Raw genomic sequence first — 26,182 nt, 5'->3', positions numbered from 1 at the left:
AGGAATGGCAGCAGGCAGGTGTGAGTGCATCTGCACGAACAGTGAGGTGATGACTTTTGGATTATGGCCTGGTGTCAAGAAAGGCAGCAAAGAAGCCACTTCTCTCCAGGAAAAACATCAGGGACAGACTGATATTCTGCAAAAGGTACAGGGATTGGACTGCTGAGGACTGGGGTAAAATCATTTTCTCTCATGAATCCCCTTTCTGATTGTTTGGGGCATCCGGAAAAAAGCTTGTCCGGAGAAGACAAGGTGAGCGCTACCATCAGTCCTGTGTCATGCCAACAGTAAAGCATCCTGAGACCATTCATGTGTGGGGTCGCTTCTCAACCAAGGGAGTGGACTCAATCACAATTTTGCCTAAGAACACAGCCATGAATAAAGAATGGTACCAACACATCCTCAGAGAGCAACTTCTCCCAACCATCCAGGAACAGTTTGGTGATGAACAATGCCTTTTCCAGCATGATGGAGCACCTTGCCATAAGGCAAAAGTGATAACTAAGTGATATACAAAACATCGATATTTTGGGTCCATGGCCAGGAAACTCTCCAGACCTTAATCCCATTGAGAACTTGTGGTCAATCCTCAAGAGGCGGGTGGACAAACAAAACCCCACAAATTCTGACCAACTCCAAGCATTGATTTTGCAAGAATGGGCTGCCATCAGTCAGGATGTGGCCCAGAAGTTAATTGACAGTATGCCAGGGCAGATTGCAGAGGTCTTGAAAAAGAAGGGTCAACACTGCAAATATTGACTCTTTGCATCAACTTCATGTAATTGTCAATAAAAGCCTTTGACACTTATGAAATGCTTGTAATTATACTTCAGTATTCCATAGTAACATCTGACAAAAATATCTAAAGACACTGAAGCAGCAAACTTTGTGAAAATTAATATTTGTGTCAATCTCAAAACTTTTGGCCACGACTGTAGTCTATCACAGTGCCATCCATTTTGTCACCAAAGCCCCATAGACTACCCACCACTGCGACCTGTATGCTCTCGTTGGCTGGCCCTCACTACATATCCATCGCCAAACCCACTGGCTCCAGGTCATCTATAAGTCTTTGCTAGGTAAAGCCCCGCCTTATCTCAGCTCCATGCTCACCATAGCAACACCCACCCGTAGAACGCGCTCCAGCAGGTATTTTGCACTGGTCATCCCTAAAGCCAACACTTCCTTTGGCCGCCTTTCCTTCCAGTTCTCTGCTGCCAATGACTGGAACGAATTGCAATAATCTCTGAAGCTGGAGCGTTATATCTCCCTCTCTAACTTTAAGCATCAGCTGTCAGAGCAGCTTACCGATCACTGTACCTGTACATAGCCAATCTGTAAATAGCACAGCCAACTACCTCATCCCCATATTATTACTTACCCTCTTGTTCTTTTGTACCCCAGTATCTCTACTTGCACATCATCATCTGCACATCTATCATTCCAGTATTAATGCTAAATTGTAATTATACCTCCCTACTCTTCTACATTTGCACACACAGTACATAGATTTTTTGATTTTTCTTTTGTGTTATTGACTGTACGTTTGTTTATGTGTAACTCTGTGTTGTTGTTTTTGTTGCACTGCTTTGCTTCATCTTGGCCAGGTCGCAGTTGTAAATGAGAACTTGTTCTCAACTGGCCTACCTGGTTAAATAAAGGTTAAATATTTTTTGAATAAAAAATGTTTCGATCTTCAGTTCTGTTGGGGAGTTGCAGCGATGAGACGATCGTACCTACCAATTGGATATCATGACAAATTAGGTTAAAATAAAACATTCTAAATCATTTTGACAGTTCCACATGTAGAAGTCAAGGTTTTTGTGTTGTCCAAGGGTGGGTAGTAGGTGAGTCAGTCAGACAATATAGTTGTCATGCATCTAATTAGCCTATTTCTCAGCGTCGCCGGCGGCAGCCCACCTCAGGCCTCCTCACATAACAGTTAGGTGAATCAGGTCGGACTCGGATGGAGAGTGAGTGCGTTGTTCAAGATGGATAAACAGAAGGCAAGACCAAGTGGTGCACAAAAAAACGCTGCAAAAAAAGCTTTATCTGATCTTTATCTGATCAAGCTCATGCCAAATGACCAAAGATAACCTCATCAGCAAAGCTACCACCTTGTCCATGGTTAATGAAACACCATGACAGGTGAAAGCTAGTAGACCTACTGATGCAGCAGCTAGTACTAGCAGCCTCCCAGTCCAGACAGAGACCTCATTGCCCGGGCACGGCAATGACAGTGGCTTTTCTCCTCCTCTTCTTCCTCCCTTCGAGAATAGTGATAATTCCTGGAGATACATTGTTGCACTTTTAAAGCTAATTTCCTGCAATTCTACAAATGTTTTAGTGACTTATGCCATATTAATATGATATCTGAGTGAGAATAACTAACAAAATCAATGGGGGCCCCCTGGGGGTCAGGGCCCCTGGGCACGGCCTGGATTTATACAAGTTTTCATAGCTAGACTAACTACCAATCACATTTTTTATATCTGACATGGGCTAATTGAGTGACTGTCAGTGACTGACATAACAAGAGGAACACTGCTGATGCACAACCACTTGTCTATATTGCACCTGGTGTATTGTACACTCTTTGAAAAAAAGGTGCTATCTAGAAACTCAAAGGGTTCTTCGGCTATCCCCATAGGAGAACTCTTTGAAGAACCATTGTTAGTTCCATGTAGAACCGTTTTGGTTCCAAGTAGATCCGTGTTGGGTTCCATGTAGAACCCTTTCCACAGAAGGTTCTACATGTAACCCAAAATGGTTCTACCTGGAATAGAAATGGCTTTTATCTGCTACCAAAAAGGGTTATCCTATGGGGACAGCTGAATAACCTTATTGGAACACTTTTTCAAAGAGTGTAATACTCTCAATAGTAGGTTGAGACCCCGACTGAGTTCCTAGAATAATAATAAAAATGTTTGGGGCCGGGGGCCCTAAGTGACCGCTTATGTCGCTTATGCCTGGAACCGGCCCTGTATAAAGATGCGTGATAAGCATACCACTTTACCAGACGTCATGTTGAATTATGGAGAAAACACTGCAGCAACCCTTTAATTGACGTATGAATATGCGATCGTGCTTTTATCCCCGACCTGAAATCAATCAAGTGGACAGTTGGGTTTGTCTGGGCTTGTCAGTTAGCTGTGCCCTCCCTCACCCCGAGGTGGTTATTCCTTTCTCCTCATCTTGAGCCCAACCTCCAGTTCAAGGGTAGAAGTCGACTGTGTCTCTGCTGTGGTTTGAACTTAGTTTTCCATAGAACACTTAATGGCAGAAAGGCTGGGGCCATATTTACCACGTTGCATGCTATGCAGTTATGTCTCTGGGTTCAAAGCTGGAGTTAAATATTTAGCAGCTGTTAGCATTTCCCATAGGAAAACATGTCACACTTAGCCGCCTTGCTAACATTAGCTGAGCACATGCAATTGTACCCCTCTTGGTGCTACTTAAAGTTGATGTAAACACCGCAGGGTTTTAATTCACAGCAATGCTTTTGTTTGATATGAATTGTGAATGATTTCATTTAGCAGTGTTGTGGTTGTTATCTATACTCCAATGAGATGTGTGAGAATGCAACAAGAGACTTTTCTATGGATATGATGGGATCTTCTGGTTTCATGTGGTCTAATCAGGCAGGATGTCCTTTTCTTGTTGAAATTTGGTTCACTGGTTGAAGTGACGTTAGATAACTGTATACAACCAGTGAAATATATATATTTTTATGACGACATCAAGAAGTTTAGAAGTGTCATATTTTGTTTTTTATCTGGTTGTTATCTGGTTGCGACAACAGATAACCAATTATAACCAGATTAAGAATACTTTTTCTATTTACTATAAAGACATTAAAAAACATCCTTTTACAATCAGTATTACAAACTGACCATAACCTCACAAAAGTTGTCATCCTGACATCATTGCAACCAGTTTTGCCCTCTGTGTAAGTGCCAGGATTCCAGGAGTCATTTGGCTCCGATGGATTTGATAGGCTGTTTGACTATGTCAAGGAAGTATGGAGGAGGGGGTGGCTGTTGGGGGTGTGGTTGGGTTATTATGGAGACTGTTGGTTCTGGGCGATGGGCCCAGTATTTGGTTGCTCTGCATGTGAAAGCCTCAAGGGCACATCAGGCAAAGGGCCAGTGGACTGCAGCCCTAACCCCCCCTTTAGATACATTAGAAAACATACTACTCTGTAAGTTCACACACGCATGCACACACACACGCACACACACACACACACACACGCACACACACACGCGCACGCACGCACGCACGCACGCACACACACACACACACACACACACACACACACACACACACACACACACACACACACACACACACACACACACACACACACACACACACACACACACACACACACACTCTCTCTTTCTTATGCTTTCATCTGGAGGTGACAACAGAGCTGTGTAATGGCTCTACCTCCTGGAACGTCAGTGCTGGCTGGCTGGTAACACATGCGGTCCATCACATGCCCATGTCAACAGTGAGTGATGGGAGCTTCGCTCTCAGGCGCCAGTCAGGGAGCCTTTCATTCCAGACAGGCATGCTGGTGGACGACTACATCTGAATAACTTAACTACATTAGAAAACATGGCAGGACTATTACTGCTAAGGTAAGGTCAAAGTGTTTACATATGCAAGTACTTATACTGCTGGAACTGTCTTACATGTGAGAAAAAAGGCAATAACATTTTAAAGTTAAAGTGAGTCACAACGGCATTGTGATGCCGTGATGGCTTGTGTTCTCAAAGTGTTCTTTTTCCCTCTTGTATCCACCCCAGTTTGATCAAACCGAGTCCCCCAACACATTACAGCCCAGAATAAAACAAAGACATCAAAGAGGGTTTGATTGCACCTGTATTTAGAATCAAAATATTTTTTATCCCCAGTTAATAGATACACTTACGACCTGTTGTCCAAAAAAGAAAGCAATTTCTGAACATATTTACATCATAAATAAAGTTACACAAGAGATACTTTACATATTTTTTGGGGTAAGAAAAGTGAACATAACAATATAATTTTTTCAATTTGAAACACATGATGAAGCACCAGAAGTTTAAAGTGATAAACTTTGTTGTTGTCACGCCTTAAGACTTCTACTAAGAGAGGGAAATTTGGCAAATGGGATGCACAGATAATGCCAACATTGAAACTAAAGCAACCCTGCCACCAAATGTTCTACTTTGACATTAAACATGACATTTAATTGAGAAGAAAAGAAATATTCAACATGTTGACAATTAAGTACAGAAAAACATGAGTATTTTTATAAAGAACTACTTTTACCCTCCATTGAAGTTTTTGTGAGGAAGTTACACAATGCTTTATCAGGTTTGAGGTCATGTAATGGAATTGCACATTGTCTACTACCTTGGGAAATGATCATTTCGGTAGGCCTAGTTACTGGTGCGTTACACTATGTTGGGACTAAAACATTGGGTTTACCTTTAACCAAGCTGGACACTCACTGAAAACTTGAATAGCCTTTCCACAGCATCTCAGTTCAATGCAAGGGGAGGAATTAAATTACCCAGAGGGCAAAATTTGGCATGGAACGTCATAATGACGTCAGTTTCTGGTTGTAAACATTTTTTGTTGTTGTTGTAGAGATGGCAGATTACAGTTAAACCTGTTTTTTTATGATAATAACATCAAGACATATGGGAAGGATGTCATATTTTGTTTGCTATGTCATCAGGTAACCAGATGACAAACAGTTAAAGATGTATTTTTCTGGTCAGTAAAAAGACATTGAAACAATGTTATTTTATAATCAGTATACAACCTGACTAAGGCATAACAAAAGCTGCCAGCCTGACATTATTGCAACTATTTTGCTTGCTGGGTCTGGGCTCTATTGGACTCTATTGGGCTCAGTGAAGTGTGACAGAGAAGACCTGTGTTATGGGGAATATCTTGACACTAAAATCGGATCAGACCCTATTGTATGAGGAGTAAGTTTGTAAGTCCCACATTTACTCCTTCAATGAGATGCTAGGATTGGTCTGTCTTTATGTCAGTCATGTACGGTCAGCTCCCATTGGTGATAATCACCGATGTGCCCTTGTGTCCTTGTATCTGGTCGGCCTGCATCCTCATGTGGGGCAGCATGCCGTACTGGGCTCCTGCCAGCCCAGAGTAGCTCCTCAGGCTCTCCGCGTCGTACAGGTGGTCCAGGGAGTAGCCAGTCAGGGCGTAGGCCGCGTGCCTGTCCAGGTGCTGCCTCTCCTGGGCAGGGTAGAGCAGAGGGCTCCCCTGCTGCACTGGGGGGTGGTGGTGGGGCGAGACATCTGTCTGACTCTGCAGGTAGTCTTTGGAGACGGACAGGCCCGACCTGGGGATCCCGTCGGAGCTGGGGCTGCTGAGGCGCGACAGAGAGGCCGGGCTGGCCGTGTTTTTGTCGTCGTTGTCGTGGGAACCCAAAACATTTCCACCGTCGTTGCAGTGATGGAGGCGCTCGGAGGTGAGGGTGAGGTTGATGCCGTCGGCGACTCCCGGGCCACGACACACGACGCCGGGCATGGCAGTCTGGAGGAGGGGCAGGGAGGAGGGGGTGAAGGAGCAGGGTCTGTGGCTCTTGTTGGAGAGACCCCCCACTGGGCCCAGGGCGTCCAGGGGCCCTTTGTGCAGCTGCAGGCGGCTCTCCTCCTCCTTGATCATCTGCTGCGTGACACGGATCAGTGTTTCCATCTTGCTGGGCTCCTGAGGGCTCGCCTGGAAATGGTCGCCGCCAGTGCTGCTGCGGTAACGTTCACCCGAGTCGCTGGTGGAGCCGCCGCCCCCTTCAGGCGAGCTGACCACGCTCTCCTCGTCCCAGTGGCCCCTTCCTGTTACACAAAATGGCACCACAAGTCTCCACATTGATGTAATAATACTAGCCCCAACCCAAAAGGACATATCGCTATGATTTTCACGGTTCATGATTTTACTGCATATTTATGTAATACCCATTGCCTATGACCGCTATGTGGCTATTAATACAAACTTGAAATATGACTGGAGTGAAGAATAGCATTTTGGAATATACTGACAGATTTATTTATCCATCTACATGAAATGACATTTGATAATATGCATAGAACTGATCATGTCTTGTAAATCCCTAATAGACAGTGCATTCCTTGGCAGCAGCACCATTGGGAGTTGTCTTTCAGTTTGAGTACATGAAATGTGAAATAACTTGGATTCAACAGTGGGCAATTATTGCACAACAGATGGTAACAATCGGCATACTGGCAAGAAACAACTTTGCATGGACCATAATGTCCACGGTCCATTTGGTAAACAAGCTACCAGGGAAAAGTTGGATTTGTATGGTTGCATCCCAAATGGTACTCTATTCTCTATATAGTGCACTACTTTTGACCGGGGCCCTATGGGGCCTAAAGTTCACCACATAGGGAATAGGGTGTCATTTGGGACACAACCCATATTTCCAGATGGTGGAGGCCGTCACCCTAGCGCCTTACCTTGTACCAGGCTGTGATAGGAAGTGAGGTCGTAGCCCTCGCCGTTCTCCAGAGACGACTTGGGCAGGGAGAGGACAGAGCGTGTGGCATCCCACCAGGCCTCTCGTCCAGACTGGGGAGCAGCGCCCAGGAAGTAACGACCAGCTTGGCAACGGGCACCACGGTCGCAGGCGGGGATGTGAGGCTGGGCGGGGGTGTGGGTGTGCGTTAGGTCCTCCTCGGAGAGGGCCAGGCCGTAGCACAGGGAGCCGGAGTCGGGGTAGAGTCTGTAGGCGCAGGCACCGCCCTCCGCTCCCTCCCCTTGGTCAAGCAGCTGAGGCGAGGCAGAGTCTGTCAGCGGGCTACCTCCCCATTGGCTGTCCTGGTCGGACTCGGAACGCTCTGGGTGAAAGGCTGAAAACTGTAGGAAAAGAGAAAATATTTGAGGTTTAAACTATATATTAAATTAGTAAAAGATGGCTTTACGACATCTCAATATTCTGTGACGTTTGGCTTAAAGACACATTATATTGATTACAAGACAACACAACACAACGAGGCTGTGTGACTAAGAGAGCATGGGAGTTTGGGGTCTACAGGAGAGAGAAACAGATGCTCTTCTTATTACTATGCTAGGGAACAAGTACACCACAGAGGTACCAAGTGTCTTACCTGCTGTGGATAGGGGGACACTCTGACTTTGGCCTTGGTGTGTGTTACACAGGGCTTGGTGCCCTTCCTCTCGTCTGTAGTGCTCGGAGGGCTGATGTAGGAGAACGCTGGCTTGCTAGGGGTCATCTGGTCCAAGGACAGCTGTATTCCCTTATATTCAGTATCTCTACACACACAGACACACAGAAGAGCGCCATTTTGTATTGAGCACATTTGAAGATAGAAGAAACTCCAGCACACTAGTAATCCTGAATGCTCCACATACTATTGAATTAATTGTTCAACCAATGTTTCGGTCAATAGAACTTCATCAGGCTTTCACTGAGAGGTATGACTTGACGTGTAGTGAGCACATTTAAAACATCTTATTTCACAGAAGTTATGGCAATATATAATATGACGTACTACAAGTAATTACTTCAATGTAAACACCAAAGTCTGACAATATTTACTTTTGATAGTGAGTGAGACATAATTCACGAACACTTTCTTTTGAGTATTGATTAATGCATAAATGTGATGACTGTTAGAAATGAAAATATGATGTAAAATAAACTAGGTTGGGAGATTAGCACTCCTGTTTTTCACTATGAGAAACACAACAGACACCCTAAGCAAAGTTAATGATTCAATGCTATGGCACAAACATTGGTAGAACACACACACTCGCACACACACTCTTACACGCACACACGAATTACAACCATTCCCATAACGTCAACACCATGCTTATCGTTAATCTACTCCTTAGTCTCAGTTTACATTCTCTTGAAGTGAAAGTGTACCCATACACACACCGCACACCGCACACATACCATACACACACCGCATGCACGCACACCACACACACACACACACACAGACACCATACACACACCGCACACACCATACACGCACCGCACGCACACCACATGCACACCTCATGCACACCATACACACACACACCGCCCCCTAGATTGAATACATTTCTCCCAACATTGACTATTCATTATGTACATATAAGATAATATATACGCCACCTTTATCATTCTAACCCACTGTCCTTTCCCTGAACTCTATCAGACGTCAATACCATGAAACGGTTCCTGTGTCAGACGCTCTGCAAACACCGCCCTATTCTTAACTTACCACATCAGCAGTAAGATATACCAGCCCGTGGCATTTGAAACCCCTGTGCCCTGTCTCTGACCTCAGTCAACCAGTCACTATAACATGTTTCTAAATATGACCCGTTCTTTATGTGTGTGACACCATACGATTGAAAGGAAATATTTGGATAGTCAGTGTTTTGTGCGACATAGTGTGCGTCCCAAATGACACTCTATTCCCTATATAGTGCACTACTTTTGACCAGAGCCCTATGCACTCTATTCCCTATATAGTGCACTACTTTTGACCAGAGACCTATGCGCCCTACTCAAAAGTAGTTCACTATATATATATATAGAGAGAAGAGGGTGACAATTGGAACACAGACATGGTTATTGGCTCTTGCAGGTACAGTAGTGGTGACTTGTTCTGCATTATATGTGTCCTCTCTGTGACTTGTGTTCGAGCCATCAGCGCTGCTATAGGCTTTAGTGCAAACTCAGCTGTGTTAGCTGAATTCCACCTGTCGGTCAAAGTCAGACTAACTCCCATCTGAAATATGCCAGCGGCTCTCCACCTCCGAATCATGATTTATTAATGACATGATGGAAGCTAATGGATTAAAATGCTTAGGTTATGGTGACGGGATGGCTTAGCTGCTCTTTAGTATGTATTGTCAAATTCAGCAGTATTTGAACAGTACTTGGTGTGTATTTACCGGGGATGTACTGTATCTCACAGAGTGGAATTCATTCAAAACATGTTTACTTCTGATTATAAGCTATACATGTAGTATGAACACACTAGAGAAGCCTGATTCCATATTGAGTCATGTTTGTGAGTGTGTTGGAGGTTGAGGTCAATACACAATAGTAATTACACAAGAGTGGACCGGCAGACGGCCTAAACACGTTTGCACACAGGCACACACAGGCACACACACACACACACACACACACACACACACACACACACACAGAGAGAGATTAAAGAGCTATGTCTGGATCAACCAAACCTAACAAGGAACATCCAACATGAGATGGCTATTGATTTCCAGTTCACTGTGGTATAGATTTTCTTTCCTCAGACACCAGGTCAATTCTGAAAGTAGGTTTTTACCCCCAATGTTTATCTTACTGTTCTCAAAAGGTCTTATCACATCTGGGCTCTCTTGACACACATCTACCTGAAAAAAATACAAATGTTCGATATCTGTGTAAAGTAAGGTGTAGTAGTGCAGATAGGCCATAAAGGGAATGAACTGTGAATGTGAGAGGTACACACAGCCCTACCCACTATCAGTGTAGCTGGGGTCATGAACTAAGTTTGTTGGTATTTCACTATTACCTTGGTCCACGAGAAGGTCATGTTTTGTATGTAGAGTTTTTTTTATGTTTATGTATGTAATTGTTTGTTGCTTCTGCTCTGACAATGCCATCTTAATTGCCTCTAGGGGATTAATAAAGTCAAATTGAATTGAATTGAATTCATTATTATTATTAATATTATTATTAATAATCATCGTCATAGTAATAGTCAAATTGAATTGAATTTCTAATAATAATCATCATTATCATTATCATCATCATCGTTATTATCATCATCATCGTCATCATAATAGTAATAGTCAAATTGAATTGAATTGAATTAAATAATAATAATAATAATAAATAATCATCATCCTCATAATAATAATAGTAATAGATTTACTTTATATAGCACCTTTCATTAAGTTCAGAATCTCAATGTCGCTTTTCCCCAGGTTCAGATTATGATGCAGTTCAGAAAGAGAATTGAATTGAATGAGTCTCACGTCAGGACGTAGTTGACGCTGACAATGCAGTGGGGTCTGGAGGAGCGGCTGTTGTGGACGATAGTGGCATAGCTCTGCACCCACACCCAGCCCCCCTGTTTGGCTAGGAAACGGTAATACTTAGTGGTCACCTGGCCCTTCACCAGCACTGTGAGGATCAAAGGAGAGGAGAGGAGAAGAGAAGAGAAGAGAAGAGAAGAGAAGAGAAGAGAAGAGAAGAGAGGAAGAGACATCTTAGTTTAGATTGTTTTGACCTATAATGGGTCATTCTAAAGTAGCACACACAATAACAATGTAGGAGGAGTGCGGTAGGGGTGTTCCATTGATTACTGTTGTGGCGGTGGGTTATAAGGACCTCATGCTGTGTGCCAACGAGCGGTAGATGTTTCAGATGATTCAACATGAAGAACCATCTGAACATTTACAGGAGACATCGGCTATTCTAGTCTGAGACACTTGGTTACCAATGATTGTTGTGGTGTGTGTGTAGAGATCAATGTCTAGTGCCAAGACATTCTGTGTTTTATCACATTTACTATCTTGTGTATTTTGTAGTTTTATCCTTTGTTCACTCATTGAAATCTTTGTGATAAAATTGATGTATTTCAGAAATGTGTTTGACTACTAAAGTACAGTAAAGTAGTCTAGAGTACAGTAAAGTAACCTAAAGTACAGTAAAGTAGCCTAAAGTACAGTAAAGTAGCCTAAAGTACAGTAAAGTAAAAGGTAGAGTGTGACGAGGCAGGGCCAAACCTACTGTAACTAACTTACACAAGTGGTGGGCACAGCGTAGGTGGAAGGTGTCACAGCTATGGACGTGGTGGTACAGGGTCTTCTCAATGAGGTCCTGTGGCTCGTAACCTGTCAGCTCTGCCACCCTAGGGAGGGAGGGAGGACAAAGTGACTCATCAACCCCAAAAATGTCTCACTCTCTTTAGTCATGGCAGAAGTCAGTGCAATAACATTGCTTTATTTTTTCCTGAGACTGTCATGTATTAATGTCCTCACTGTTCTCCCTCCAGACATCAATATATACACTGTTCTCCCTCCATGTATCAATATATACACTGTTCTCCCTCCATGTATCAATATATACACTGTTCTCCATCCACACATCAATATATACACTGTTCTCCATCCACACATCAATATATATACACTGTTCTCCCTCCATGTATCAATATATACACTGTTCTCCCTCCAGGTATCAATATATACACTGTTCTCCCTCCATGTATCAATATATACACAGTTCTCCCTCCATGTATCAATATATACACTGTTCTCCATCCACACATCAATATATATACTGTTCTCCCGCCACACATCAATATATATACTGTTCTCCCTCCACACATCAATATATACACTGTTCTCCCTCCACACATCAATATATACACTGTTCTCCCTCCATGTATCAATATATACACTGTTCTCCCTCCATGTATCAATATATACACTGTTCTCCCTCCATGTATCAATATATACACTGTTCTCCCTCCATGTATCAATATATACACTGTTCTCCATCCACACATCAATATATACACTGTTCTCCCTCCACACATCAATATATATACTGTTCTCCCGCCACACATCAATATATACACTGTTCTCCCTCCACACATCAATATATATACTGTTCTTCCGCCACACATCAATATATACACTGTTCTCCCTCCATGTATCAATATATACACTGTGCTCCATCCACACATCAATATATACACTGTTCTCCCTCCATGTATCAATATATACACTGTTCTCCATCCACACATCAATATATATACTGTTCTCCCGCCACACATCAATATATATACTGTTCTCCCGCCACACATCAATATATACACTGTTCTCCCTCCATGTATCAATATATACACTGTGCTCCATCCACACATCAATATATACACTGTTCTCCCTCCATTTATCAATATATACACTGTGCTCCATCCACACATCAATATATACACTGTTCTCCCTCCACACATCAATATATATACTGTTCTTCCGCCACACATCAATATATACACTGTTCTCCCTCCATGTATCAATATATACACTGTGCTCCATCCACACATCAATATATACACTGTTCTCCCTCCATGTATCAATATATACACTGTTCTCCATCCACACATCAATATATATACTGTTCTCCCGCCACACATCAATATATATACTGTTCTCCCGCCACACATCAATATATACACTGTTCTCCCTCCATGTATCAATATATACACTGTGCTCCATCCACACATCAATATATACACTGTTCTCCCTCCATTTATCAATATATACACTGTGCTCCATCCACACATCAATATATACACTGTTCTCCCTCCATGTATCAATATATACACTGTTCTCCATCCACACATCAATATATATACTGTTCTCCCTCCACACATCAATATATATACTGTTCTCCATCCACACATCAATATATACACTGTTCTCCCTCCATGTATCAATATATACACTGTTCTCCCTCCATGTATCAATATATACACTGTTCTCCATCCACACATCAATATATACACTGTTCTCCATCCACACATCAATATATATACTGTTCTCCCGCCACACATCAATATATATACTGTTCTCCCTCCATGTATCAATATATACACTGTTCTCCCTCCACACATCAATATATACACTGTTCTCCCTCCACACATCAATATATACACTGTTCTCCCTCCATGTATCAATATATACACTGTTCTCCCTCCATGTATCAATATATACACTGTTCTCCCGCCACACATCAATATATACACTGTTCTCCTGACACACATCAATATATACACTGTTCTCCCTCCATGTATCAATATATACACTGTTCTCCCTCCACACATCAATATATACACTGTTCTCCCTCCACACATCAATATATATACTGTTCTCCCGCCACACATCAATATATACACTGTTCTCCTGACACACATCAATATATACACTGTTCTCCCTCCATGTATCAATATATACACTGTTCTCCCTCCACACATCAATATATACACTGTTCTCCATCCACACATCAATATATACACTGTTCTCCCTCCATGTATCAATATATACACTGTTCTCCCTCCACACATCAATATATACAGTGTTCTCCCTCCACACATCAATATATACACTGTTCTCCCTCCACACATTAATATATACACTGTTCGCCCTCCCTGTATCAATATATACACTGTTCTCCCTCCACACATCAATATATATACTGTTCTCCCTCCATGTATCAATATATACACTGTTCTCCTGACACACATCACTATATACACTGTTCTCCCTCCATGTATCAATATATACAGTGTTCTCCCTCCACACATCAATATATACACTGTTCTCCCTCCACACATCAATATATATACTGTTCTCCCTCCCTGTATCAATATATACACTGTTCTCCCTCCACACATCAATATATATACTGTTCTCCCTCCATGTATCAATATATACACTGTTCTCCCTCCATGTATCAATATATACACTGTTCTCCCTCCATGTATCAATATATACACTGTTCTCCCTCCACACATCAATATATATACTGTTCTCCCGCCACACATCAATATATATACTGTTCTCCCTCCATGTATCAATATATACACTGTTCTCCCTCCACACATCAATATATACACTGTTCTCCATCCACACATCAATATATACACTGTTCTCCCTCCATGTATCAATATATACACTGTTCTCCCTCCACACATCAATATATACAGTGTTCTCCCTCCACACATCAATATATACACTGTTCTCCCTCCACACATTAATATATACACTGTTCGCCCTCCCTGTATCAATATATACACTGTTCTCCCTCCACACATCAATATATATACTGTTCTCCCTCCATGTATCAATATATACACTGTTCTCCTGACACACATCACTATATACACTGTTCTCCCTCCATGTATCAATATATACAGTGTTCTCCCTCCACACATCAATATATACACTGTTCTCCCTCCACACATCAATATATATACTGTTCTCCCTCCCTGTATCAATATATACACTGTTCTCCCTCCACACATCAATATATATACTGTTCTCCCTCCATGTATCAATATATACACTGTTCTCCCTCCATGTATCAATATATACACTGTTCTCCCTCCATGTATCAATATATACACTGTTCTCCCTCCACACATCAATATATATACTGTTCTCCCGCCACACATCAATATATATACTGTTCTCCCTCCATGTATCAATATATACACTGTTCTCCCTCCACACATCAATATATACACTGTTCTCCCTCCACACATCAATATATACACTGTTCTCCCTCCATGTATCAATATATACACTGTTCTCCCTCCACACATCAATATATACACTGTTCTCCCTCCCTGTATCAATATATACACTGTTCTCCCTCCACACATCAATGTATACACTGTTCTCCCTCCACACATCAATATATACACTGTTCTCCCTCCACACATTAATATATACACTGTTCTCCCTCCATGTATCAATATATGCTTAGAGTTCTATTTGATCCAAACTTGTTTTCATGCTAAGGAACAGAACATTCGCTAAATTGGACCACAGTTGGTCCAGAACTCCATTTTAAGACAATAAAACACTTCAGTTTTTAGATTCAATAAGACATTGTAAAACAAATCATAATGTAATATATTGTGGCATTTCATGTTAGTGAATTTTATACTGTTTTTATAACATTAAGTTGTGGACTTAATACTAATGTAACAACTGTCAGAGAACTAGCGGGAAAAGAAGAAAAAAATACTACATTAAAAAAAACTTGAGCCCTTTTATGCAATGGCTGGCTCATCAAAACACCTGCTCTACGCCTATGTTATTAAATTATTTTCCTCCATATCTATCATAGGCTTAATCCCATGTTTTTTGTGTATGTTTTGCTGTAGGCCTACCTCGAGTCAAGGAAGATTAGTTTCATGTCGAGGCTGGCTCTGAACATGAACATGTTGCTGTGCAGCTTAATCTCCGTCACAGCGCTGGGAGGCAAAGAGTGTCCCACCGCCACAAGGCCCACGTTCTGGTAGCAGCCGTCGAAAGGCGACATGTCCAGGCTGTACTGACGGATCTTCAGGTAACCGCTGCAGTGAATTACCTGGTGTGGTTGATAGGGAAATTAGACAACTCTTGCTACTCATAACATTGTTGTTGAAAAAAAGGTCCGCTGTCTTTTTAATTGCATGCGCCTATGCTGTCGCTTCGAACACACCGACAGTGTTTTTGCGCGAAACAACAGTTTCAACATTCACCTTCTGCTACCATATCTGTCAAGCCGTCTACGCATACAGTTTGACGCATAAGTTCGATAAATCCAACGCATGCACCATACCCAACGCACTGCAACTGCCTCTGCAACGCAATGCTGTAAGGCAAACGCAGCGTTTCGTTGGAGATTAACATAGTTCTGGTGTACCAAAATGCAATATCACTGTCCGTGTGTTCGAAGCTTTTAGTACTGAAAATATTTGAACATTTCCATAACCTATCCGTAGGCCTAGCGTTACGCGTAATAACGCGCAAATCAATTTGGCGTCAATTGTCTATTAAATCAATAGCATTTTTATGCAACATCGATATCATTTTTCAGACAACAATATATAGGTCTACTTCCATATATTAATTGTCTACCTTATATCCACCGCTGGTGAGGCCAGCGTTTCTCTTCGCCAGTACGCATTTCATCCTCAAGAAGAAAGAGCGCTCCATCTCGTATTCTGGGAGAGAAGACAGAAAATATAGTAGTCAATTTATCCAACGTACAAAAATGAATTCGAGATGTGGTTTCATTCTCTCCGAATTGGGCCTACTGTATTCATATAGGCCTAGCCTACCTTGAACGAAATGCGAGTGGTACGGCTGATGTGGAGTCAGGACTGCGGTCATTTCGTCGTGGTCGGCGGGGTGGACATATTCGTAAATACTGTTCCCGGTCAACTCTACCTGTTAAGAATTACCTCGGTAATTAAATGTTATTAATCACTCAAACAATTCAAACATGATTCCATAATATCTAACACGAATAACGTTTTAAACATATCACGCGCTCTTAGTGCAAATGGTATAGGCACAAATACTAGCCTAAAAGACTCCACTCCCTAAAACTTGAAAAAACTAAAACACTAAATAAGTGAATACGACCAGGTGCAGACCTGAGAGAGTCCCAAATGGACTGATGCAGTCTCGGAGATGTACATGATCTTTCCATCCGGCGCCACAACAAAGATGAAGCCATCCAGTGTCTGTCGAAAAAAGGAATGAATTAATGCACAGATCAACTGTAATATTAATTCAAAAGCACTCACCGCATGTTATTTCAAATACGAAATGTAACTTAAGATGGCTAGGTAGGCCTATAAAGCTTAAGAATTATTATTTTCATGTTTAGTATAATATATAATATTGTACATAATTGTCTATGATTTTATAAAATTATATTAGTAGCCTAAGCTTTCTAAATTACCTGCAGTATGTGGGGTCCCACCTATCAAATCAACTCAAATGTAACATGTCTACATCTTAAGAAGTATTTTTCATTATCAGTAGGCTATTTAAATAATTATATTTTGCAGTGATTTTGCCAATAAATGAATAGGCTAAACTTTCCAAATTACCTGGAGAAGGTGGGATCCCAGCTCACGTCCTACATTGTCCAAAGATCTCGTTCGACTCGTGTGACCCCAAGCCTCACCCAAACCTGAAACAAAGCGCAACGCCAACATTTACATTTGAGTCATTTCGCTCGTATCCAGAGCGATTTACAGGAGCAATTAGGGTTAAGTGCCTTGCTCAACCGCACATGTTTCACCTAGTCCGCTCGGAGATTCAAACCAGCGACCTTTACTGTTACTGGCCTAACACTCTTAACCACTATGGCTACCTGCCGCCAACAAAGCCTATCAGCTATGCTACTTTTCCCTAGGTAAACCATAGTCGTGCAATAATACACATAACGCATGTGACAATGCATCTTTATTATGGCGTTTATTACGGCAGTATCCTTGATATATTAATCATATTATTAATAATACATAGCTATTTGTGTAAAAGTACGATGAAGAAAATGCGGCAAAAATCGATCGAAATTAAGCAAATAGCCTAATATCAAAACTGCAAATCCATTGAACATGAAACTACATAACACGAAGCGGCTCTTCTTGGCTATAGAAAAAAATGCTAATCATAGCCTACAAAATCAATCAGGGTCTGAGTAAAAACTCGAATAATCCATCACCATTTCACATTTCAATATTGTCCAAACGATTAATTTGCGTTTACACAGCTCAACAAAAAATACACAAATTATTTGGTCAACATTTGAAATAGCTTCTTGAACGGTTCATCTCCTTATTTGTTTAGTAGTCAAATGAGCCCAGCTGCTGTGGAGAAATTATTTTACATTCTGCAAGCATGCAAAGTAACCTCATCCTCTGCCAACAGCATTGCAGCGTTGGTTTACATTGAGCTTGACGCAGACATGCAGAGTAGCCTAATGGACGAGGAGGGTATAACCGGTTATACTTAGTTCCTTTATACATTACATAACACGTATTTGATATTTTCGCAATTACACCACTTTTTGCAAGAACTTCTCTTTTTAGACATTGGTTAATTTCACTTCCATACTTGACCAATCGAAAGTAGGCATTCTGCGTGGACACATTTTCGAAAATGCACAATGACAATGACCGCAAAACACATGCATCAATTAATGTGATTAATTTTGAAACTGTTAAAACATTTATATGTAATATTAATATTGTATGCTTATGTTTTCACATGAATCTATATAGGATTATATAAGATATTATATTCTGTTGTGTAGGCCTGTCTGGCTGTCTTTTCTGACAGACGCGCGCCATATTCAACTAGCCGCTGCAATCATGGCTCGAGCTGTGCTTTGCTCACACTTCAACTCACCTACCACAGGGGTCACAATGAGTGCAGCTTAAACTAATTTGTCTGATGTATTCACGAAGCGAAGTCGGATTCAATGTGAATCATCAGGTCTACGTGTCTTATAATATAATAGGCAAAGAATAGATGCACCCGGCGTTTGAAGTACTGTCTAACTGACGTCAAGTGCCCCAAACAAATAGCGTATAGGCGATGTGACAGAGAAACTTAACATCTCTCGTCTCTGCTCTAGGGTATTTTTCAGATGCTTACGAGGTTTCAGACAAGCTGTACTTGGACGGTTTAACCAGTTACAATAGCCTAACCCATTACAAATTGTTAACACATTAGCCCAACAGTGGCTGCAAGTAGGCATACACAAATAGGCCATTGCCTTTGTTGACCATTGACTATTAGTTTGAGCCGACAACGTCTTTTTTGTTTTCTTTTGTTTTAGACTGTTAGACTTTTTTATTTAGGCGTATTGTATTTTTTCTCTCTTCATAATTCGCAGTTGTAAATGAGAACTTGTTCTCAACTGGCCTACCTGGTTAAATAAAGGTGAAATAAAAAATAAATAAATAACGGACGCCTAGTGTCAATACCAAAACATTTCCATTTCAATACAGGCCTTTTTAAAAATGCGTATAGCCTATTGATGTAAATCATAGTGCGAAATACATTTTCTTGCTGCTATTTTATCTAAATTTCATATAGGCTTACGTTTGCTACAAGGAATTGATAACTTCCATCAAACCGCAGAAAAAAATATATTTTCGTAATGGTAGTCAAATATAGTAACAAATGATGATCAAATAGGCTATAGGCTAAATTTGTCAATTTCAATGGCATGTGTCTTATATAGACAATATACACAATAATTGATTATGATGTGCACAATTAGGCCTACTTGGGCACAATCAAAATAAAATATATTAATGATTATTCTAATGAGCAAGAATCAGTGATTTATAAAACATAACGGCTGATAGGTTAATGCAAACACAAACTTTCATATTGTTTCCAATAGCCCAGAGAAAGCATTCCAAATTAGGGCGTTCGTTTTTGTATCAGTAGCCTAGGCTATATGTCATAAAATGTACTAGCATTATAAAACGTGCTATTCACAAGTTAAAACCTCTAAAATGACATACCCAAATATAACTAACTGCCTGTAGCTCAGTCGCCGAAGCAAGGATATGCATATTCTTGGTACCATTTGAAAGGAAACACTTGAAGTTTGTGGAAATGTGAAAGGAATGTAGGAGAATATAACACATTAGATCTGGTAAAAGATAATACAAAGAAAAAAACAACCATTTCTTAGATGTTTTTTTGCTGCACCATCATCTTTGAAATGCAAAAGGTCATAATGTATTATTCCAGCCCAGTTGCAATTTAGATTTTGGACACTAGATGGCAGCAGGGTTTGCGCAAAGTTTTAGACTGATCCAGTGAACCATTGCATTTCTGTTAAAAAAAGTTGTATCAAGACAGCCCAAATGTGCCTAATTTGTTTATTAATAACTTTTCATGTTCAAAACTGTGCATTCTCCTCAGACAATAGCATGGTATTATTTCACTGTAATAGCTACTGTAAATTGGACAGTGCAGTTAGATTAACAAGAATTTAAGCTTTCTGCCAATATCAGATATGTCTATGTCCTGGGAAATGTTATTGTTACTTACAACCTCATGCTAATCGCATTAGCGTACGTTAGCTCAACCATCCCGCAGGGGACCCACCGATCCTGAATTGGTTTTAAACTGCTGGCAGAGTTTTAAAAGTAATCAGTCATATCTGCTACTGTTTATCATCACGTCTAAGTAGTCTACCTTGTAATTTCTTGCAACGTGCACCTGTGATTGTCTACGTGAAGTGTCCGTTCAGTTTAGCTGATCTGCCATAACACTGTCATGATATGGCTGACGCAATAGGCCTAAACTATAGGCCTGCTTATTGAAAAATCGTAATTCCTTGCATTTGTCATGAGTTTACCTAAACCCCAAAGTGAGAAACTTTATGGCAAAGATAAAAACCTGCAGTGCAGGCCTAAATAGCCAATAGATCCACATGTGTAGCCTATATGCTATTCTTTACCACACCCTATATCTTCAGCAATTTTCCGGAGTTCATATATTCCATTCTTTATCCGGAAAAAGCAAAAGCGGCTTGAGTGGATCAATTACTCCCGCTCAATCACAGGGCTCTGTTTCGAGCCTGAGGTCGGCCAGTGGCACGCTGGGCGTTTTATGTAATTGGTGCGGCTTGTTCTCTGTCACGCAGCAAAGCAGCCTGTTGAAACCGGGCGAAGATTGTGGCTAATCGCCTTCCTTACCTACGCCTTTCGATTCTCTGACCCCGAAAATGGCGTAAACGTGTGCGCGCCGAGACAGGGATGCACGATTATCATTCGCATGCGCCCGCACACGGCTCGCACACGGCACACGCACGCAAGTATGAAATTACACACTAGCCTATTCTGTAGCGGTATTGTAGCAATATCTATAGCTCAAAAGACATGGGACAGGCTAATAAGATAACAACATCAGCAATGACTGCACCAGTCAATTAATGCAGCAGCTACCAGGTGTCATCAAAATAGATTTATAGTATTATCATTACAGGACGGTATTATCAGCTGCAATAGGCTATAACGCTATGTTAATGTGCATATGCCTATACATAATAAACACATTAGGCTATACAATTATAATACCGTAATCAGTATGCCAATGCAGGTGAATAAATAAAATCAAAACTAAGAATCCAGATAAGAGATATGCTATAAAGATAAATACAAATACATATAGGCCTATAGCCTAGCCTATGAATGGCAAATTGCATATAAAAGAAATGTGAATTGTTGAATCTGAAAATATACATACCCTGAGGAAAGACAATTCGCATCTTCAGATAACTTGTTGTCAGTCGTATTATAGAGGCTTTGTCCAGCTGCGACGTGATAGCCGAGGGTAAAGGCAACATTTTGGCCAGTTCATAAAATTCGCTGTTCTCCTTTTCTCGTCTAGTCCTTGCGGCAGTTTTGGATTTCTCCTTCATTGTGTGTTCTCTCTCTCTCCCTCCTTTTGTTAAATGTTAGGCTATATCATTACTTTACTCACATATCGGTCCATCAAAAAACGATTACAGATTTCCGCTTTGTTTATTTGTCATGGTTTTGACTTTTATTTTTCAACTAAAACATGCGACACTTCTCAGTTACAAACTGAGAATGCACTTCAGAAAATACCCGAATTCCTTCACCGAACCAAGCGCCGAATGGATAATTTGATATCCCGTGTTAGTCTTGTGTGGAGAATTTCTTGAACGCACACGCCATTAATTCTCACTTAGAATGGGAAGAGGCCTGTCCACGGTGTAAACTGCCAAGACTGGCATTCCTCCATGCCCTGAAAAACAAAGTGCATAACACACGCCATAATATCATTATAGGCCTACCAATATCTTGTTAATCGACAAGTAAAAATTAATTTTCATCCCAAAACGCATACCTTAAGTTTCAAACAAAAACGTTTAGGCTATCATAGTCAAATTAATATATGGATTTAATTATGCGTTATGCATGTGACAATGTGGCCTTATTATGGCTTTAATGTGGTTGTTTGCTCATAGACTGTAAAAAGTAACTGACTAACTCATTACATAAATTGAGTAGTGGCTACTCAAACATCTTCAATAATCAGTAGAACTCAAATCATAAAAGTGGTACTAACTCAGAGGGCAATAAGATCTCGTACCACTTAATAAGGTTTTGAGTACTGTTAACAAAAAGGTGATTATTGAGTAAATATATATACTTATACTTTATTAATTAAATAATTTATTATTAATAATATACTTTATTTATTTGTGTTCTGCTAATCTAAAAATATTGAGTTTTTACAAGTTAGATGACTTAATATTTTAAAGTATATCTAACATGTATTAAATACGTTGTTCTTACTTGATTCTATAATGTTTTACATCTTTACTTTAACATAATAAAGTAGTAGTCAGACACTAGATTAAAATGTGTTGTGCTGATATCAAAGGATTAAGTTATGAATAGGTAATAGTGCTATGTGGCTCTGTTTTTAGAGGATTGTGGGTAATTCAACGTTTTTAGACTTCATGATACTTTTACACAATGTTCTATGCATGTTTGAACAAAGAAAGGTGTTTCTAAAAGAGTATTAAGCAGTTTGTTGTGCTATGAAGTGTAATTGATCATGATGAATGGATATCACAACAGTCAGGCAAATTGATGTTCAATAATGAGACAAGTCTTTCCCACCATCAACAAGGTCAGATTGTGCACCACTCACAATGACAGAGGCTAATGCAGCATTCTGTAATGTTTACAGTTCTACCTGCAGTTATAGAGGAGTGAGCACCGTGCTCAACAATGTCTGCTTAAGGTGGGTTCAAATGACAAATCGTCAAATACAGAAAACAATGTTGAACCTTAAGACACGACCACTGAAAATGACTAATCAGAACTACTTACTACTTACACTAGAACAAAAACCTGGGAGGAAGGTTACTAATTGAAGTAAAAGGGACCCTACATTTTTCTGTTCACTACAACAAATATTCATGTTCAAGTTACTTCAATTGTTATAGTTCAGAATACATAATTCAATTTAGTGTCAAAAAGATCAGAAAACACAAAAACAGTTAAGTATTTACAACTTAAAAAGATAACCATATGGGTGCTGATGTCACTTTATTACTTTAAGCACTGACATACTTTGAGTTGGGTTACTCGAATGGTTCTAGGCAACGGGTTCCCACAAAACCTTTATTTTTTTAACGGAACTAATTAGCCTACTTTTTACAGTGCATATTTTAATAATAACAACAACAACATCAAATCATAATCATAATAATAATAGCCTAATAATAACAGTAATCGAAAACAAATCACATATAATAATAAACCATACACAAACGAATGAGAATACTACTATAATGACCAAGCCTATAGCATGTGGAAATATATAGCCTACATTTCTTCGATGTTTTCTACTTACCTCAGAGAATGAAAAGATCTCATAACCTTCAATACGCTCGCGATGCCCGCAGGGGATTCCACCTGTCCTGAACCGAGTTCACCACTCGAGCCAGTTAGTTCAGTCCCAGCTCCTATCGGAATTCCACGTGGAAAGGCGCACAGACCCCTCACTGCATACACTTCTCTAAATTAGGGACGCTAGAGGAGTGGAATTCATGTCCAGACCTCGTCTCCAAACTATCTCAATCTCGCTCTCGAGCTGCTCAGGACCAGCCCACTGCCACTGGCGTTCTTATTGGGTAGCAAGACATCGAGGCCGACTTTCTCATTGGACATTCTTGAAAGAAACACACACGAGACCGTAGTGAAAGTAGGATTTGTGTGAAACGTTCACTTCTGACCCAGAGAGAGCTCAACCTGGAGGAAACTGTGGACGGACGTCACTGTTTTGTCTGGCGATAGCTGTAGCATATGCGCTCATCACACAGCTAAACTTAATGGGCTATCCATTGGGGAATGATAGGCTACATGTAGTCGGTTTTACATAGCTAAATCAACCATGAGGCGCTCTGAACCGCACCAATGCACATATAGGCAGGCCTACAGTCTTTTTTTTTTTAGAGTGCCCTGCTTGCTTCGTTTGAGATCTGGTTATAATTACTCGAATAAATCAAATTGTCTCCTTTCCCCGCATAGTACGTTTTTTGTTGTTGTATCAAGCTGTGCTATGCCCAACGAGTTTAATATAACACATCAATTACACGCCAATAACCAAGACATTACTGACGCGATATTTTTACAATTGCTTTGGCTACCACTAACATTTTCTGTTGTAATTTTGGGGGGGTTTGTTTATCTTTGATTGCATGGAGCGATATAATGCCGATCTTGTGGCATGTTTTATCTGAAGTTATTACTTAGCCTATTACACACATTTAAGAGTATTAGTTCACTTGAATTAAATAATATGGGTATAAATGAACGTTTTTATTATTCGTTCAAAAGTTATATTTCAATAGGCCTATAGGCTATTTATGTTTCAGACCTAAAATCACATTTAAAACGTTTTGTCACATGGTCCTTACATTGGCAACATTTTTATGTTGTTGTAGTTTTACAGTGTAGCCTACAGAAATCATATTATTGGTTAATACATTCAGATTTATGTATATTATTTCGTTAATTTGGGACTCTATATCGGTGATGTCGGTTTTTAATACAAAACCTGACCGTCACCGCAGTGATTATTTTCAGTTGGATCACAAAGCATCAGTTTGTTTATTTATTGCGAAACGCGATAGTTTTTTATTATACCATGCAATCGATGTCTTGGTCTTGAAAAAGGCTACCGCTCCGGGCTTCTGCTGTTAACAGCAGTCCACGTGTTCAGTATTGCAAGCAATAATGGACTATGACTGTTATGGTTGTCATACAGCTACCTTACAGCTACCTTAAGATGAATGCACTTACTGTAAGTCGCTCTGGATAAAAGCGTTTGCTAAATTACTCAAATGTAATAATAGGAAAGTCGAGTTGTATATTTTGCTTATAATCAAGAAAGTGGCAATTGAGAAAAAATAGCAGCAAATTATTCTGAACACATAATTTTTTAGTCATATCCACTCTCTCTCTCCCTCCCTCTGGCTTTCTCTCTCTCTCTCTCTCTCTCTCTCTCTCTCTCTCTCTCTCTCTCTCTCTCTCTCTCTCTCTCTCTCTCTCTCTCTCTCTCTCTCAAACACACACACACACACACACACATTTGAGGCCCAAATTAATTCTGACCGCCTATATCTTTTATATTTTATCCTCGTCCTGGATTGACATATCTCATGGCTTTGGTTACGGGTGTCCAGTTGTTAATGCGAAATCCACCTGCGGCGACTGAGGCATAGAAAATCATCGCAGGTGCACGTTGCATACGAAATAGCCAAATGACGCAGGTAACCTGCGGATAAAATAAGAAACGTGCTGCCGATTAAACGGTTTAAGTGGGGAATAAAATAATTGAATATAGGCCATACTCCACGTCTTCAAGCCCATTTGACAGACGAAATATCGATAGAGGAAACGCAATGTCTGTTATGGAACAGGTCTAGGCCTATTGTTTTACCTTTATTGATCTAGGCAAGTCAGTTAAGAACATATTCGTATTTACAATGACGTCCTTCCCCGGCCAA

The 26,182-nt window shown here is 40.5% G+C and overlaps 1 protein-coding gene across 2 annotated transcripts; it reads right to left on the bottom strand.

Annotated features, from left to right (window-relative positions):
- Positions 1-4,872: 4,872 nt before the first annotated feature.
- LOC139556038 (single-minded homolog 1-A-like) lies at positions 4,873-24,578 on the bottom strand. 2 transcript variants are annotated; one of them, XM_071369517.1, is made up of 12 exons: positions 24,025-24,578; positions 21,877-22,401; positions 17,706-17,788; positions 17,244-17,333; positions 16,926-17,034; positions 16,723-16,808; positions 15,990-16,189; positions 11,830-11,936; positions 11,059-11,206; positions 8,157-8,322; positions 7,506-7,905; positions 4,873-6,863 (listed from the first exon to the last, which is right to left on the bottom strand). In XM_071369517.1, the coding sequence occupies exons 2-12, from the start codon at positions 22,049-22,051 to the stop codon at positions 6,067-6,069; spliced, it is 2,361 nt and encodes a 786-aa protein (XP_071225618.1). In that variant the 5' UTR covers positions 22,052-22,401; positions 24,025-24,578; the 3' UTR covers positions 4,873-6,066. The 2 variants fall into 2 exon arrangements, with proteins under 2 accessions (XP_071225618.1, XP_071225619.1); XM_071369518.1 differs by lacking the exons at positions 17,706-17,788; positions 21,877-22,401; positions 24,025-24,578 and having other exon boundaries at positions 16,926-17,030; positions 17,244-17,311.
- Between the last annotated feature and the right edge of the window lie 1,604 nt (positions 24,579-26,182).

Source organism: Salvelinus alpinus, chromosome 27 (assembly GCF_045679555.1).
Source record: "Salvelinus alpinus chromosome 27, SLU_Salpinus.1, whole genome shotgun sequence".
NCBI lineage: Eukaryota > Metazoa > Chordata > Actinopteri > Salmoniformes > Salmonidae > Salvelinus > Salvelinus alpinus.
The sequence above is the reverse complement of the archived record's forward strand: the minus strand, read 5'-3'. Positions and strand labels throughout refer to the sequence as shown.